The sequence below is a fragment of the Oncorhynchus nerka genome, unplaced genomic scaffold, assembly GCF_034236695.1.
Source record: "Oncorhynchus nerka isolate Pitt River unplaced genomic scaffold, Oner_Uvic_2.0 unplaced_scaffold_4330, whole genome shotgun sequence".
Lineage (NCBI taxonomy): Eukaryota > Metazoa > Chordata > Actinopteri > Salmoniformes > Salmonidae > Oncorhynchus > Oncorhynchus nerka.
In genome coordinates, this window is record NW_027036968.1 from 1 (window position 1) to 16,731 (window position 16,731).

General features: G+C 44.1%; 1 protein-coding gene across 1 annotated transcript; it reads right to left on the reverse strand.

The window, feature by feature from the left end:
- Positions 1 to 5,704: 5,704 nt before the first annotated feature.
- Positions 5,705 to 8,183, reverse strand: LOC135566537 (CD82 antigen-like). Its single transcript, XM_065014232.1, has 3 exons — positions 8,058 to 8,183; positions 7,474 to 7,572; positions 5,705 to 5,863 (listed from the first exon to the last, which is right to left on the reverse strand). The coding sequence occupies exons 1-3, from the start codon at positions 8,166 to 8,168 to the stop codon at positions 5,705 to 5,707; spliced, it is 369 nt and encodes a 122-aa protein (XP_064870304.1). The 5' UTR covers positions 8,169 to 8,183.
- Positions 8,184 to 16,731: the final 8,548 nt, after the last annotated feature.

Sequence of the window (16,731 nt, forward strand, 5' to 3'; positions counted from 1 at the left end):
AACCCTGACCTGGTGCTGTTATAACCCTGACCTGGTGCTGTTGTAACCCTGAACTGGTGCTGTTGTAACCCTGAACTGGTGCTAACCCTGAGCTGGTGCTGTTGTAACCCTGAACTGGTGCTGTTGTAACCCTGACCTGGTGCTGTTATAACCCTGAACCTGGTGCTGTTAACCCTGAACTGGTGCTGTTATAACCCTGAACTTTGTAACCCTGAACTGGTGCTGTTATAACCCTGAACTAGTGCTGTTGTAACCCTGAACTGGGCGCTGCTGTTAAAGCCTGAACTGGTGCTGCTGTAACCCTGAACTGGTGCTGTTATAGCCCTGAACCTGGTGCTGTTGTAACCCTGAACTGGTGCTGTTGTAACCCTGAACTGGTGCTGTTATAACCCTGAACTGGTGCTGTAAACCTGAACTGGTGCTGTTATAACCCTGAACTGGTGCTGTTATAACCCTGAACTGGTGCTGTTGTAACCTGAACTGGTGCTGTTGTAACCCTGAACTGGTGCTGTTGTAACCCTGAACTGGTGCTGTTGGAACAACCCTGAACTGGTGCTGTTGTAACCTGAACTGGTGATGTTATAACCCTGAACTGGTAACCCTGAACTGGTGCTGTTATAACCTGAACTGTTGTAACCCTGTGCTGGTTGTAACCCTGAACTGGTGCTGTTATAACCTGAACTGGTGCTGTTATAACCCTGAACTGGTGCTGTTGTAACCCTGACCTGGTGCTGTTGTAACCCTGAACTGGTGCTGTTGTAACCCTGAACTGGTGCTGTTGTAACCCTGAACTGGTGCTGTTGTAACCTGAACTGGTGCTGTTGTAACCCTGACCTGACTGGTGCTGTTGTAACCCTGAACTGTTGTAACCCTGAACTGGTGCTGTTGTAACCCTGAACTGGTGCTGTTGTAACCCTGAACTGGTGCTGTTATAACCCTGAACTGGTGCTGTTATAACCCTGAACTGGTGCTGTTGTACCCTGAACTGGTGCTGTTATAACCCTGAACTGGTGCTGTTATAACCCTGAACTGGTGCTGTTGTAACCCTGAACTGGTGCTGTTATAACCCTGAACTGGTGCTGTTATGACCCTGAACTGGTGCTGTTATGACCCTGAACTGGTGCTGTTGTGACCCTGAACTGGTGCTATTATGACCCTGAACTGGTGCTATTATAACCCTGAACTGGTGCTGTTATAACCCTGAACTGGTGCTGTTATAACCTGAACTGGTGCTGTTATAACCTGAACTGGTGCTATAACCCTGAACTGGTGCAACCTGAGATAGTGCTATATAACCTTGAACGCTGGTGTGCATTATATGTAGACTGGTGTATTTATAACCCTAGAACTGGTGCTGTTGTAACCTGAACTAATTGCTGTTTGTAACCCTGGAACTGGTGCTGTTGGCAACTAACCCTGACCTGGTGCTGTTATAACCCTGACCTGGTGCTGTTGTAACCCTGAACTGGCGCTGTTGTAACCTTGAACTGAGTGCTGTTATAACCCTGAACTGTTGGCAACACTGAACTGGTGCTGTTGTAACCTGAACTGGTGTTGTAACCTGAACCTGAGCCCTAAACTGGTGCTGGCCGTAACCCTGAACTGTTGTAACCCTGAACTGGTGCTGTTTATAACATTGAACTGGTGCTGTTATAACCCTGAACTGTTGTAACCTGAACTGGTGCTGTTATAACCTGAACTGAAGCTGGTGCTGTTGTAACCCTGAACTGGTGCTGTTATAACCCTGAACTGGTGCTGTTAAAAACCTGACCTGGTGCTGTTATAACCCTGACCTGGTGCTGTTGTAACCTGAACTGGTGCTGTTGTAACCCTGAACTGGTGCTGTTGTAACCCTGAACTGGTGCTGTTATAACCCCTGAATTGGTGCTGTTATAACCCTGAACTGGTGTAACCCTGAACTGGTGCTGTTATAACCCTGAACTGGTGCTGTTGTAACCTGAACTGGTGCTGTTATATAACCCCCTGAACTGGTGCTGTTATAACCTGAACGTGCTGTTATAACCCTGTTATAACTGGTGCTGTTATAACCTGAACTGGTGCTGTTATAACCTGAACTGGTGCTATTATAACCCTGAACTGGTGCTGTTATAACCCTGAACTGGTGCTGTTATAACCCTGAACTGGTGCTGTTGTAACCCTGAACTGCTGTTATGACCCTGAACTGTTATAACCCTGAACTGGTGCTGTTATAACCCTGAACTGGTGCTGTTGTAACCCTGAACTGGTGCTGTTGTAACCCTGAACTGTTGTAACCCTGAACTGGTGCTGTTATAACCCTGAACTGGTGCTGTTATAACCCTGAACTGGTGCTGTTATAACCCTGAACTGGTGCTGTTGTAACCCTGAACTGGTGCTGTTATAACCCTGAACTGGTGCTGTTGTAACCCTGAACTGTTGTAACCCTGAACTGTTGCTGTTATAACCCTGAACTGGTGCTTTTGTAACCCTGAACTGGTGCTGTTATAACCCTGAACTGGTGCTGTTATAACCCTGAACTGGTGCTGTTGTAACCCTGAACTGGTGCTGTTGTAACCCTGAACTGGTGCTGTTATAACCCTGAACTGGTGCTGTTGTAACCCTGAACTGGTGCTGTTGTAACCCTGAACTGGTGCTGTTGTAACCCTGAACTGGTGCTGTTATAACCCTGAACTGGTGCTGTTATAACCCTGAACTGGTGCTGTTATAACCCTGAACTGGTGCTGTTGTAACCCTGAACTGGTGCTGTTGTAACCCTGAACTGGTGCTGTTGTAACCCTGAACTGGTGCTATTGTAACCCTGAACTGGTGCTGTTGTAACCCTGAACTGTAACCCTGAACTGGTGCTGTTATAACCCTGAAACTGTTGTAATTGCTGTTATAACCCTGAAATGGTGCTGTTATGACCCTGAACTGGTGCTATTATAACCCTGAACTGGTGCTGTTGTAGCGCTGAACTGGTGCTGTTGTAACCCTGAACTGGTGCTGTTGTAACCCTGAACTGGTGCTGTTGTAAGCTGAGACTAAGATATCTGTTATGTTTGACTGGGTCTATTCTTAACTTCAGGGAACTGGTGCGGGTATTGTAACCCTGAACTGGTGCTGTTATAACCTGAACTCTATTGTAACCCTGAACTGGTGCTGTTGTAACCCTGAACTGGTGCTGTTGTAACCCTGAACTGTTGTGCTGTTATAGCCCTGAACTGGTGCTGTTGTAACCCTGAACTGGTGCTGTTATAACCCTGAACTGGTGCTGTTGTAACACTGAACTGGTGCTGTTGTAAACCTGAACTGGTGCTGTTGTAACCCTGAACTGGTGCTGTTGTAACCCTGAACTGGTGCTGTTATAACCCTGAACTGTTGTAACCCTGAACTGGTGCTGTTGTAACCCTGAACTGCTGTTATAACCCTGAACTGGTGCTGTTATAACCCTGAACTGGTGCTGTTATAACCTCTGAACTGGTGCTGTTATAACCCTGAACTGGTGCTGTTATAACCTCTGAACTGGTGCTGCTGTAACCTCTGAACTGGTGCTGTTGTAACCCCCTGAACTGGTGCTGTTATAACCCTGAACTGTTGTAACCCTGAACTGGTGCTGTTGTAACCTGAACTGGTGCTGTTGTAACCTCTGAACTGGTGCTGTTATAACCTGAACTGGTTCTTTGTTGTAACCCTGAACTGGTGCTGTTATAACCTGAACTGGTGCTGTTATAACCCTGAACTGGTGCTGTTATAACCCTGAACTGGTGCTGTTATAAGCCTGAACTGGTGCTTTGTAACCCTGAACTGGTGCTGTTATAACCCTGAACTGGTGCTGTTATAACCTGAACTGGTGCTGTTTATAACCCTGAGCTGGTGCTGTTGTAACCCTGAACTGGTGCTGTTATAACCCTGAACTGTTGTAACCCTGAACTGGTGCCCTATAACCCTGAACTGGTGCTGTTGCAACACTGAACTGGTGCTGTTGTAAACCTGAACTGGTGCTGTTGTAACCCTGAACTGGTGCTTTGTAACCCTGGAACTGGTGCTGTTATAACCCCTGAACCTGTTGTAGCCCTGAACTGGTGCTGCTGTAGCCCTGAACTGGTGCTGTTGTAACCCTGAACTGGTGCTATAACCCTGGAACTGGTGCTGTTGTAGCTCTGAACTGGTGCTGTTGTAACCCTGAACTGGTGCTGTTGTAACCCTGAACTGGTTGTAACCCCTGAACTGGTGCTGTTGTAACCTGAACTGGTGATGTTATAACCCTGAACTGGTGCTGTTATAACCCTGAACTGTTGTAACCTGAACTGGTGCTGTGAAGCCCTGAACTGGTGCTGTTATAACCCTGAACTGGTCCTGTTCGTAACCCTGAACTGTTGTAACCCTGAACTGTTGTAACCTGAACTGGTGCTGTTGTAGCCCTGAACTGGTGCTGTTGTAACCCTGAACTGGTGCTGTTGTAACCCTGAAATGGTGCTGTTGTAACCCTGAACTGGTGCTGGTGCTTTATAACCCTGAACTGTTGTAACCTGAACTGGTGCTGTTGTAACCCTGAACTGGTGCTATTTATAACCCTGAACTGGTGCTGTAACCCTGAACTGGTGCTGTTGTAACCCTGAACTGGTGCTGTTGTAACCCTGAACTGGTGCTGTTGTAACCTGAACTGGTGCTGTTGTAACCCTGAACTGGTGCTGTTATAACCTGAACTGGTGCTGTTATAACCCTGAACTGGTGCTGTTATAACCTGAACTGGTGCTGTTGTAACCCTGAACTGGTGCTGTTATAACCCTGAACTGGTGCTGTTGTAACCTGAACTGGTGCTGTTGTAACCTGAACTGGTGCTGTTGTAACCCTGAACTGGTGCTGTTGTAACCCTGAACTGGTGCTGTTGTAACCCTGAACTGGTGCTGTTATAACCCTGAACTGGTGCTGTTATAACCCTGAACTGGTGCTGCCAATAACCCTGAACTGGTGCTGTTATAACCCTGAACTGGTGCTGTTATAACCCTGAACTGTTATAACCCTGAACTGGTGCTGTTGTAACCCTGAACTGGTGCTGTAGTAACCCTGAACTGGTGCTGTAGTAACCTGAACTGGTGCCTGTAGTAACCTGAACTGGTGCTGTTGTAACCCTGAACTGGTGCTGTTGTAACCCTGAACTGGTGCTGTTGTAACCTGAACTGGTGCTGTTGTAACCTGAACTGGTGCTGTTATTATTATTAAAACCTATTTTTAACCAGGAAGGGCTCATTGAGATTTAAAATCTCTTTTCAAGAGCGTCCTGGCCAAGATAGGCAGCAACAAGTCATTACAACCAGAAAATGACATCATTAAGATGTCATGTGACACATTTTGCCCACTGTCCACCGCCCTGTCCGTTTATAACCCAAACGACACTTACTGCCAGAACAAGAGCTATGTCTCCTGCCCCGGTTTAGTTTACAGGCATGTCGGTGGAGAGATGTTCACACAGCCCAGTCTCCTTAACATATCTCTCCACCTCTATTTTTCTCCCTCCCTCCCTCCCTCCCTCCCTCCCTCCCTCATACAATTTCATAGACTGGCAGGTCTGCAGACATAGCCTAGTCTCCTTAATGTCTGTCCCTCCCTTTCTCTCCTCTCTACCCTCTTGTACCGTTTCATAGATAGGCAGATCAGTAGAGCTCAAGACTCCTCCCTCCCTCCCTCCTCCCTCCCTCCCTCCCACATACGTTTGGTATACTGGTCAGTCAGCAGACAAGTGTTCACAGAGCCCAGTCTCATTCATGTCTGTCCCAGGCAGGGTTTCATTCCGACAGGAGCAGGGGTACAGCGAGACAGAACTGTTCTTGATCCCACGTTTCTCCAACCAGTTACCTGGAGACACCCAGCCACAACACTTCATCTGGAGGAATTGCAGAAAGAAAGAACAAAAGAAGGAAAGAAAGAGAATGAGGGAGAGAAAGAGAAAGAGGGAGAGAAAGAGAAAGAGGGAGAGGAAGATAAAGAGGGAGAGAAAGAGAAACAGGAGAGAAAGAGAAAGAGAAACAGGAGAGAAAGAGAAAGAGGAGAGAAAGAGAAAGAGAAACAGAGAGAAAGAGAAAGAGAAACAGGGAGAGAAAGAGAAAGAGAAACAGGAGAGAAAGAGAAAGAGGGAGAGAAAGAGAGTGAGAAACAGGGAGAGGAAGAGAAAGAGGGAGAGAAAGAGAAAGAGAAACAGAGAGGAAGATAAAGAGAAACAGGGAGAGAAAGAGAAAGAGGGAGAGAAAGAGAAAGAGAAACAGGGAGAGGAAGAGAAAGAGAAACAGGGAGAGAAAGATAAAGAGAAACAGGAGAGGAAGATAAAGAGAAACAGGGAGAGAAAGAGAAAGAGAAACAGGGGAGAGGAAGAGAAAGAGGGGAGAGAAAGAGAAAGAGGGAGAGAAAGATAAAGAGAGAAAGAGAAAGAGGGGAGAGAAAGAGAAACAGGGAGAGAAATATAAAGAGGGAGAGAAAGAGAAAGAGGGAGAGAAAGAGAAAGAGGGAGAGAAAGAGAAAGAGGGAGAGAAAGAGAAACAGGGAGAGGAAGAGAAAGAGAAACAGGGAGAGAAAGAGAAACAGGGAGAGAAAGAGAAACAGGGAGAGAAAGAGAAACAGGGAGAGAAAGAGAAAGAGGGAGAGAAAGAGAAAGAGAAACAGGGAGAGGAAGAGAAAGAGAAACAGGGAGAGAAAGAGAAAGAGAAACAGGGAGAGAAAGAGAAAGAGGGAGAGAAAGAGAGTGAGAAAGAGGGAGAGAGAGAAAGAGAGTGAGAAAGAGAGTGAGAAAGAGAAAGAGGGAGAGAAAGCATGATTAATATGGAAACAATTACTAATTGTTTGCTGAAATAGACCGTGTTGAGGCTTGGCAGGGAGCCAGAAGAACAACAAATAAACAAGGAAAGTTCCAATGGAAACCGTGGGACAAACAGCGCTATGAGGGTGGATAGTGGTCTAGGGCACTGCTAGCTAGCTGTGCCACCAGAGACACTGGGTTCGCGCCCAGGCTCTGTCGCAGCCGGCCGCGACTGGGGAGGTCCGTGGGGCGACACACAATTGGCCTAGCCGCCCGGGTTAGGAGGGGTGGGCGGGTAGGGATATCTCTGTCTCATCGCGCACTAGCGACTCCTGTGGTGGGCCGGGCGCAGTGCGCACTAACCAAGGCTGCCAGGTGCACGGTGTTTCCTCCGACACATTGGTGCGGCTGGCTTCCGGGTTGATGAGCGCTGTGTTAAGAAGCACGGCTTGTGCTCGAGGACGCATGGCTTTCGACCTGCCTTTGAGGCCCGTGACGGGAGTTGTAGCGATGAGACAAGATAGTAACTACTAACAATTGGATACCATGAAATTGGGGAGAAAAGGGGGTCAAATTCAACAACAACAAAAAAATAAACAACGCTATGAGACTGCTTGTGTTTTTAGACAGTTAAATGCACAGTGATATTAACTAAAAATATAAACCTTGTTCAAACAGAAACTAAGGCAGGTCCAGCTACTTACCGTCCTCTGCACATAGTCCCAGGAATGTTCTGTGGTCCTGTTCTGACCAGTGTAGTTGACCAGCATCCCCTTGACGATGGTGGACATCTCCTGTTGCAGCTGGGGAAGAGACAGGGAAGAATGAGTATAGCCGAACAGCCAGCGCTACTGGAAAACACTCTGACAGGCTGACTGGCTGGCTGACTGACTGACTGACTGGCTGACTGGCTGGCTGGCTGCCTGACTGGCTGGCTGACTGGCTAACAGGCTGGCTGACTGACTGACAGGCTGACTGCTGGCTGGCTGACTGACTGACAGGCTGACTGCTGGCTGGCTGGCTGGCTGGCTGGCTGGCTGGCTGACTGGCTACTTTTCTATGGTTCCATCACAGGGCTGGAGGGGGGGATGGAGAGTGGGGGGGGGGGGGCAGGCAGAGGAGAGTGAGGGACAAAAGGAGAGAAGGGAGAGAGTGGATAGGAAATAACGGAAATGGGAGAAGAAGGATGAGGGGGAGAAGGAGGGGGAGAGAGGACACTCATCCCGTCTCTCTGGAAGGAATGTAGAAGAAGTAGAGGGGGGGAAGGAGAGAAGGAGGTAGAACTCACTCTGTCTCTCTGGAAGTAGATGAGCACGCCAGCCGTAACCTGGGCGATGAGGATGAGCAGGAGGCAGGTGAAGTACTGGGGACGGACAGACAGAACAATGGGAAAGTGCATTTTAGAGGTTCATCATAACAGTTTGAAACAGCAAGGTTGTTTAGTTAGCATGAACACAGCCAACGTCATGTTCTACATTAGTTAGCATGAACACAGCCAACGTCATGTTCTACATTAGTTAGCATGAACACAGCCAACGTCATGTTCTACATTAGTTAGCATGAACACAGCCAACGTCATGGTCTACATTAGTTAGCATGAACACAGCCAACGCCATGTTCTACATTAGTTAGCATGAACACAGCCAACGTCATGTTCTACATTAGTTAGCATGAACACAGCCAACGTCATGTTCTACATTAGTTAGCATGAACACAGCCAACGTCATGTTCTACATTAGTTAGCATGAACACAGCCAACGTCATGTTCTACATTAGTTAGCATGAACACAGCCAACGTCATGTTCTACATTAGTTAGCATGAACACAGTCAACGTCATGTTCTACATTAGTTAGCATGAACACAGCCAACGCCATGTTCTACATTAGTTAGCATGAACACAGTCAACGCCAACGTCATGTTCTACATTAGTTAGCATGAACACAGCCAACGTCGTCTACATTAGTTAGCATGAACACAGTCAACATCATTGTTAGCATACAGCCAACGCCATGGTCTACATTAGTTAGCATGAACACAGCCAACGTCATGTTCTACATTAGTTAGCATGAACACAGTCAACGTCATGTTCTACATTAGTTAGCATGAACACAGTCAACGTCATGTTCTACATTAGTTAGCATGAACACAGCCAAATGTTCTACATTAGTTAGCCAACGCCATGTTCTACATTAGTTAGCATGAACACAGCCAACGCCATGGTCTACATTAGTTAGCATGAACACAGCCAACGCCATGTTCTACATTAGTTAGCATGAACACAGCCAACGTCATGGTCTACATTAGTTAGCATGAACACAGCCAACGCCATGTTCTACATTAGTTAGCATGAACAACGCCATGTTCTACATTAGTTAGCATGAACACAGTCAACGCCATGGTTCTACATTAGTTAGCATGAACACAGTCAACGCCATGTTCTACATTAGTTAGCATGAACACAGTCAACGTCATGTTCTACATTAGTTAGCATGAACACAGTCAACGCCATGTTCTACATTAGTTAGCATGAAACAGTCAACGCCATGTTCTACGCATGAACAACAGCCAACGTCATGTTCTACATTAGTTAGCATGAACAACGCCATGTTCTACATTAGTTAGCATGAACACAGTCAACGTCATGTTCTACATTAGTTAGCATGAAGACAGTCAACGTCATGTTCTACATTAGTTAGCATGAACACAGTCAACGTCATGTTCTACATTAGTTAGCATGAACACAGTCAACGCCATGGTCTACATTAGTTAGCATGAACACAGCCAACATCATGTTCTACATTAGTTAGCATGAACACACAACGCATGTTCTACATTAGTTAGCATGAACACAGTCAACGCCATGTTCTACATTAGTTAGCATGAACACAGTCAACGTCATGGTCTACATTAGTTAGCATGAACACAGTCAACGCCATGTTCTACATTAGTTAGCATGAACACAGTCAACGCCATGTTCTACATTAGTTAGCATGAACACAGTCAACGCCATGTTCTACATTAGTTAGCATGAACACAGTCAACGCCATGTTCTACATTAGTTAGCATGAACACAGTCAACGTCATGGTCTACATTAGTTAGCATGAACACAGCCAACATGTTCTACTGACAGTCAACGCCATGTTCTACATTAGTTAGCATGAACAACGCCATGTTCTACATTAGTTAGCATGAACACAGTCAACGCCATGTTCTACATTAGTTAGCATGAACACAGTCAACGCCATGTTCTACATTAGTTGAACAAGCATGAACACACAACGTCATGTTCTACATTAGTTAGCATTAACACAGCCAACGCATGTTCTACATTAGTTAGCATGAACACAGTCAACGTTCTACATGTTCTACATTAGTTAGCATGAACACAGTCAACGCCATGGTCTACATTAGTTAGCATGACACAACGCCATGTTCTACATTAGTTAGCATGAACACAGTCAACGCCATGTTCTACATTAGTTAGCATGAAACAGTCAACGTCATGGTCTACATTAGTTAGCATGAACACAGCCAACGCCATGGTCTACATTAGTTAGCATTAGCATGAACACATGAACAACGCCATGTTCTACATTAGTTAGCATTCATGTTCTACATTAGTTAGCATGAACACAGCCAACGCCATGTTCTACATTAGTTAGCATGAACACAGTCAACATGTTCTACATTAGTTAGCATGAACACTCAACGCTATGTTCTACATTAGTTAGCATGAACACAGTCAACATCATGGTCTGCATTAGTTAGCATGAACACAGCCAACGCCATGTTCTACGCATGAACACAGCCAACGCCATGTTCTACATTAGTTAGCATGAACACAGTCAACGCCATGTTCTCATATTAGTTAGCATGAACACAGCCAACGCCATGTTCTACATTTGAACAACGCCATGTTCTACATTAGTTAGCATGAACACAGTCAACGCCATGTTCTACATTAGTTAGCATGAACACAGTCAACGCCATGTTCTACATTAGTTAGCATGAACACAGCCAACGCCATGGTCCCATTAGTTAGCATAAACACAGCCAACGCCATGTTCTACATTAGTTAGCATGAACAATAGCCATGTTCTACATTAGTTAGCATGAACACAGCCAACGTCATGTTCATTAGCTGGGGGCATGAACAAGTTAGTTCTACATTAGTTAGCATGAACACAGCCAACGCCATGGTTTACATTAGTTAGCATGAAAACAGTCAACGCCATGTTCTACATTAGTTAGCATGAACACAGTCAACGCCATGTTCTACATTAGTTAGCATGAACACAGTCAACATCATGTTCTACATTAGTTAGCATGAACACAGCCAACGTTCTACATTAGTTCTGAACACAGTCAACGCCATGTTCTACATTAGTTAGCATGAACACAGCCAACGTCATGTTCTACATTAGTTAGCATACGTCATGTTCTACATTAGTTAGCATGAACACAGCCAACGCCATGGTCTACATTAGTTAGCATGAACACAGCCAACGTCATGTTCTACATTAGTTAGCATGAACAACGTCATGTTCTACATTAGTTAGCATGAACACAGCCAACGTCATGTTCTACATTAGTTAGCATGAACACAGTCAACGCCATGTTCTACATTAGTTAGCATGACAGTCAACGCCAGCATTAACGCCAACCATGTTCTACATTAGTCAGCATGAACACAGCATGTTCTACATTAGTCGCATGAACACAGCCAACGCCATGTTCTACATTAGTTAGCATGAACATAGTCAACGCCATGGTCTACATTAGTTAGCATGAACAGTCAACGCCAACATTAGCCATGAACAACGTCATGTTCTACATTAGTTAGCATGAACACAGCCAACGCCATGTTCTGTATTAGTTAGCATGAACACAGTCAACGCCATGGTCTACATTAGTTAGCATGAACACAGTCAACATCATGTTCTACATTAGTTAGCATGAACACAGTCAACATCATGTTCTACATTAGTTAGCATGAACACAGTCAACCATGTTCTACATTAGTCAGCATGAACACAGCCAACGCCATGTTCTACATTAGTCAGCATGAACACAGTCAACGCCATGTTCTACATTAGTCAGCATGAACACAGTCAACGCCATGTTCTACATTAGTTAGCATGAAGTCAACGCCATGTTCTACATTAGTTAGCATGATGTTCTACATTAGTTAGCATGAACACACGCCATGTTCTACATTAGTTAGCATGAACAACAACAGTCATTAGTTACATGAACACAGTCAACGGTCTACATTAGTTAGCATGAACATAGTCAACGCCATGGTCTACATTAGTTAGCATGAAATGAACGCCATGTTCTACATTAGTTAGCATCATGTTCTACATTAGTTAGCATGAACACAGTCAACGCCATGTTCTACATTATTAGCATGAACACAACTACATTAGTTAGTCAAGCCAACATCATGTTCTACATTAGTTAGCATGAACAACGTCATGGTCTACATTAGTTAGCATGAACACAGCCAACGTCATGTTCTACATTAGTCAGCATGAACACAGTCAGCGTCATGTTCTACATTAGTCAGCATGAACACAGCCAACGCCATGTTCTACATTAGTTAGCATGAACACAGTCAACGTCATGTTCTACATTAGTTAGCATGATCACAGTCAACGTCATGTTCTACATTAGTTAGCATGAACAGCGCCATGTTCTACATTAGTTAGCATGAACACAGCCAGCGCCATGTTCTACATAAGTTAGCATGAACACAGCCAACGTCATGTTCTACATTAGTTAGCATGAACACAGTCAACGTCATGGTCTACATTAGTTAGCATGAACACAGCCAACATCATGTTCTACATTAGTTAGCATGAACACAGTCAACGCCATGTTCTACATTAGTTAGCATGAACACAGCCAACGCCATGTTCTACATAAGTTAGCATGAACACAGCCAGCGTCATGTTCTACATTAGTTAGCATGAACACAGCCAGCGTCATGTCCTGCATTAGTTAGCATGACAAGCGTCATAGTCTACATTAGTTGGCTGAACACAGCCAGCGTCATGTTCTACATTAGTTAGCATGAACACAGTCAACGTCATGTTCTACATTAGTTAGCATGAACACAGCCAACGTCATGTTCTACATTAGTTAGCATGAACAGTCAACGTCATGTTCTACATTAGTTAGCATGAACACAGCCAACGGCATGTTCTACATTAGTTAGCATGAACAACGCCATGGTCTACATTAGTTAGCATGAACACAGCCAACGCCATGTTCTACATTAGTTAGCATGAACACAGCCAACGCCATGGTCTACATTAGTTAGCATGAACAACAGCGTCATGTTCTACATTAGTTAGCATGAACACAGTCAACGTCATGTTCTACATTAGTTAGCATGAACACAGTCAACGTCATGTTCTACATTAGTTAGCATGAACACAGCCAACGCCATGTTCTACATTGTTCTACATTAGTTAGGCATGAACACAGTCAATGCCATGTTCTACATTAGTTAGCATGAACATAGTCAACGCCATGGTCTACATTAGTTAGCATGAACACAGCCAACGCCATGTTCTACATTAGTTAGCATGAACACAGTCAACGCCATGGTCTACATTAGTTAGCATGAACACAGTCAACGTTCTACATTAGTTAGCATGCCATGTTCTACATTAGTTAGCATGAACACAGTCAACGCCATGGTCTACATTAGTTAGCATGAACACAGTCAACATCATGTTCTACATTAGTTAGCATGAACACAGTCAACGCCATGTTCTACATTAGTTAGCATGAACACACAACGCCTACATTAGTTCATGAACACAGTCAACGCCATGTTCTACATTAGTTAGCATGAACACAGCCAACGCCATGTTCTACATTAGTCAGCATGAACACAGTCAACGCCATGGTCTACATTAGTTAGCATGAACACAGTCAACGCCATGTTCTACATTATTAGCATGAACACAGTCAACGCCATGTTCTACATTAGTTAGCATGAACAGTCAGTCAACGCATGAACAACGCCATGTTCTACATTAGTTAGCATGAACACAGCCAACGCCATGTTCTACATTATGAACAGCCAACGCCATGTCTACACATTACGCAACATGTTCTACATTAGTTAGCATGAACATAGTCAACGCCATGGTTCTACATTAGTTACAGCATGAACACAGCCAACGCCATGGTCTACATTAGTTAGCATGAACAAGTCAACATCATGTTCTACATTAGTTAGCATGAACACAGTCAACGCATGAACACAGCCAACATCATGTTCTACATTAGTTAGCATGAACACAGTCAACGCCATGTTCTACATTAGTTAGCATGAACACAGCCAACATCATGTTCTACATTAGTCAGCATGAACACAGTCAACGCCATGTTCTACATTAGTCAGCATGAACAACGATGTTCTACATTAGTTAGCAGAACACAGTCAACGCCATGTTCTACATTAGTTAGCACATCACAGTCAACGTCATGTTCTACATTAGTTAGCATGAACAACGTCATGTTCTACATTAGTTAGCATGAACACAGCCAACGTCATGTTCTACATTAGTTAGCATGAACACGTCATGGTCTACCAACGCATCATGTTCTACATTAGTTAGCATGAACAACATCATGTTCTACATTAGTTAGCATGAACACAGCCAACGCCATGTTCTACATTAGTTAGCATGAACACAGCCAACGTCATGTTCTACATTAGTTAGCATGAACACAGCCAACGTCATGTTCTACATTAGTCAGCATGAACACAGTCAACGTCATGTTCTACATTAGTCAGCATGAACACGTCATGTTCTACATTAGTTAGCAACGCGTCATGTTCTACATTAGTTAGCATGAACAGTCGCGTCATGTTCTACATTAGTTAGCATGCCATGTTCTACATTAGTTAGCATGAACACAGCCAACGTCATGTTCTACATTAGTTAGCATGAACACAGTCAACGTCATGGTCTACATTAGTTAGCATGAACACAGTCAACGGCATGTTCTACATTAGCATGAACACAGTCAACGTCATGTTCTACATTAGTTAGCATGAACACAGTCAACGTCATGTTCTACATTAGTTAGCATGAACAGTACGTCAGTTCCATTAGTTAGCATGAACACAGCCAGCGTCATGTTCTACATTAGTCAGCATGAACACAGTCAACGTCATGTTCTACATTAGTCAGCATGAACACAGCCAACGTCATATTTCTACATTAGTTAGACATGAATGTTCACATTTAGTTAGCATCAACGCGTCATGTTCTACATTAGTTAGCATGTCATGTTCTACAGTTCATGAACACATAGCGTCATGTTCTACGTTAGTTAGCATGAACACAGCCAGCGTCATGTTCTACATTAGTTAGCATGAACACAGCCAACGCTATGTTCTACATAAGTTAGCATGAACACAGCCAATCGTCACGCCATGTTCTACATTAGTTATGAACACACAACGTCATGTTCTACATTAATTAGCATGAACACAGCCAACATCATGTTCTACATTAGTTAGCATGAACACAGCCAGCGTCATGTCCTACATTAGTTAGCATGAAACAGCCAACGTCATGTTCTACATTAGTTAGCATGAACACAGCCAACGCCATGTTCTACATTAGTTAGCATGAACACAGCCAACGTCATGTTCTACATTAGTTAGCATGAACAACGCGTCATGTTCTACATTAGTTAGCATGAACACAGCCAACGCCATGTTCTACATTGGTTAGCATGAACACAGCCAACGCCATGTTCTACATTAGTTAGCATGAACACAGCCAACGTCATGGTCTACATTAGTGCTATGAACACAGCCAACGTCCATGTTCTACATTAGTTAGCATGAACACAGTCAACGTCATGTTCTACATTAGTTAGCATGAACAACACGGCATGTTCTACATTAGTTACATGAACAACGTCATGGTCTACATTAGTTAGCATGAACACACGTCATGTTCTACATTAGTCAGCATGCACATCAACGTCATGTTCTACATTAGTCAGCAGACACAATAGCGTCATGTTCTACATTAGTTAGCAAACACAGCCACGTCATGATACCCATTAGTTAGCATGATCACAGTCAGCGTCATGTTCTACATTAGTTAGCATGAACAACGTCATGTTCTACATTAGTTAGCATGAAACACAGTTCTACCATGAAACGCCAACGTCATGTTCTACATTAGTTAGCATGAACAACGCTATGGTCTACATTAGTTAGCATGAACACAGTCAACGTCAACGCATGAACACAGCCAACGTCATGTTCTACATAAGTTAGCATGAACACAGCCAACGTCATGTTCTACATTAGTTAGCATGAACACAGCCAACATGTCCTACATTAGTTAGCATGAACAACGTCATGTTCTACATTAGATTAGCATGAACAACATGTTCTACGTAAGTTAGCTACGTCATGTTCTACATTAGTTAGCATGAACACAGCCAACGTCATGTTCTACATTAGTTAGCATGAACAACACGTCATGTTCTACATTAGTTAGCATGAACACGCGTCATGTTCTACATTAGTTAGCATGAACACAGTCAAGTTCTACATTAGTTAGCATGAACACAGCCAACGCCATGTTCTACATTAGTTAGCATGAACAGCGTCATGTTCACAGTCATGAAACGCCAACGGCATGTTCTACATTAGTTAGCATGAACAACGTCATGGTCTACATTAGTTAGCATGAACACAGAACACAGCATCAGCGTCATGGTCTACATTAGTTAGCATGAACAACGTCATGTTCTACTTAGTTAGCATGAACACAGTCAACGTCAACGCATGAACACAGCCAACGTCATGTTCTACATTAGTTAGCATGAACACAGCCAACGCTATGTTCTACATTAGTTAGCATGAACAACGTCATGTTCTACATTAGTTAGCATGAACACAGCCAACGT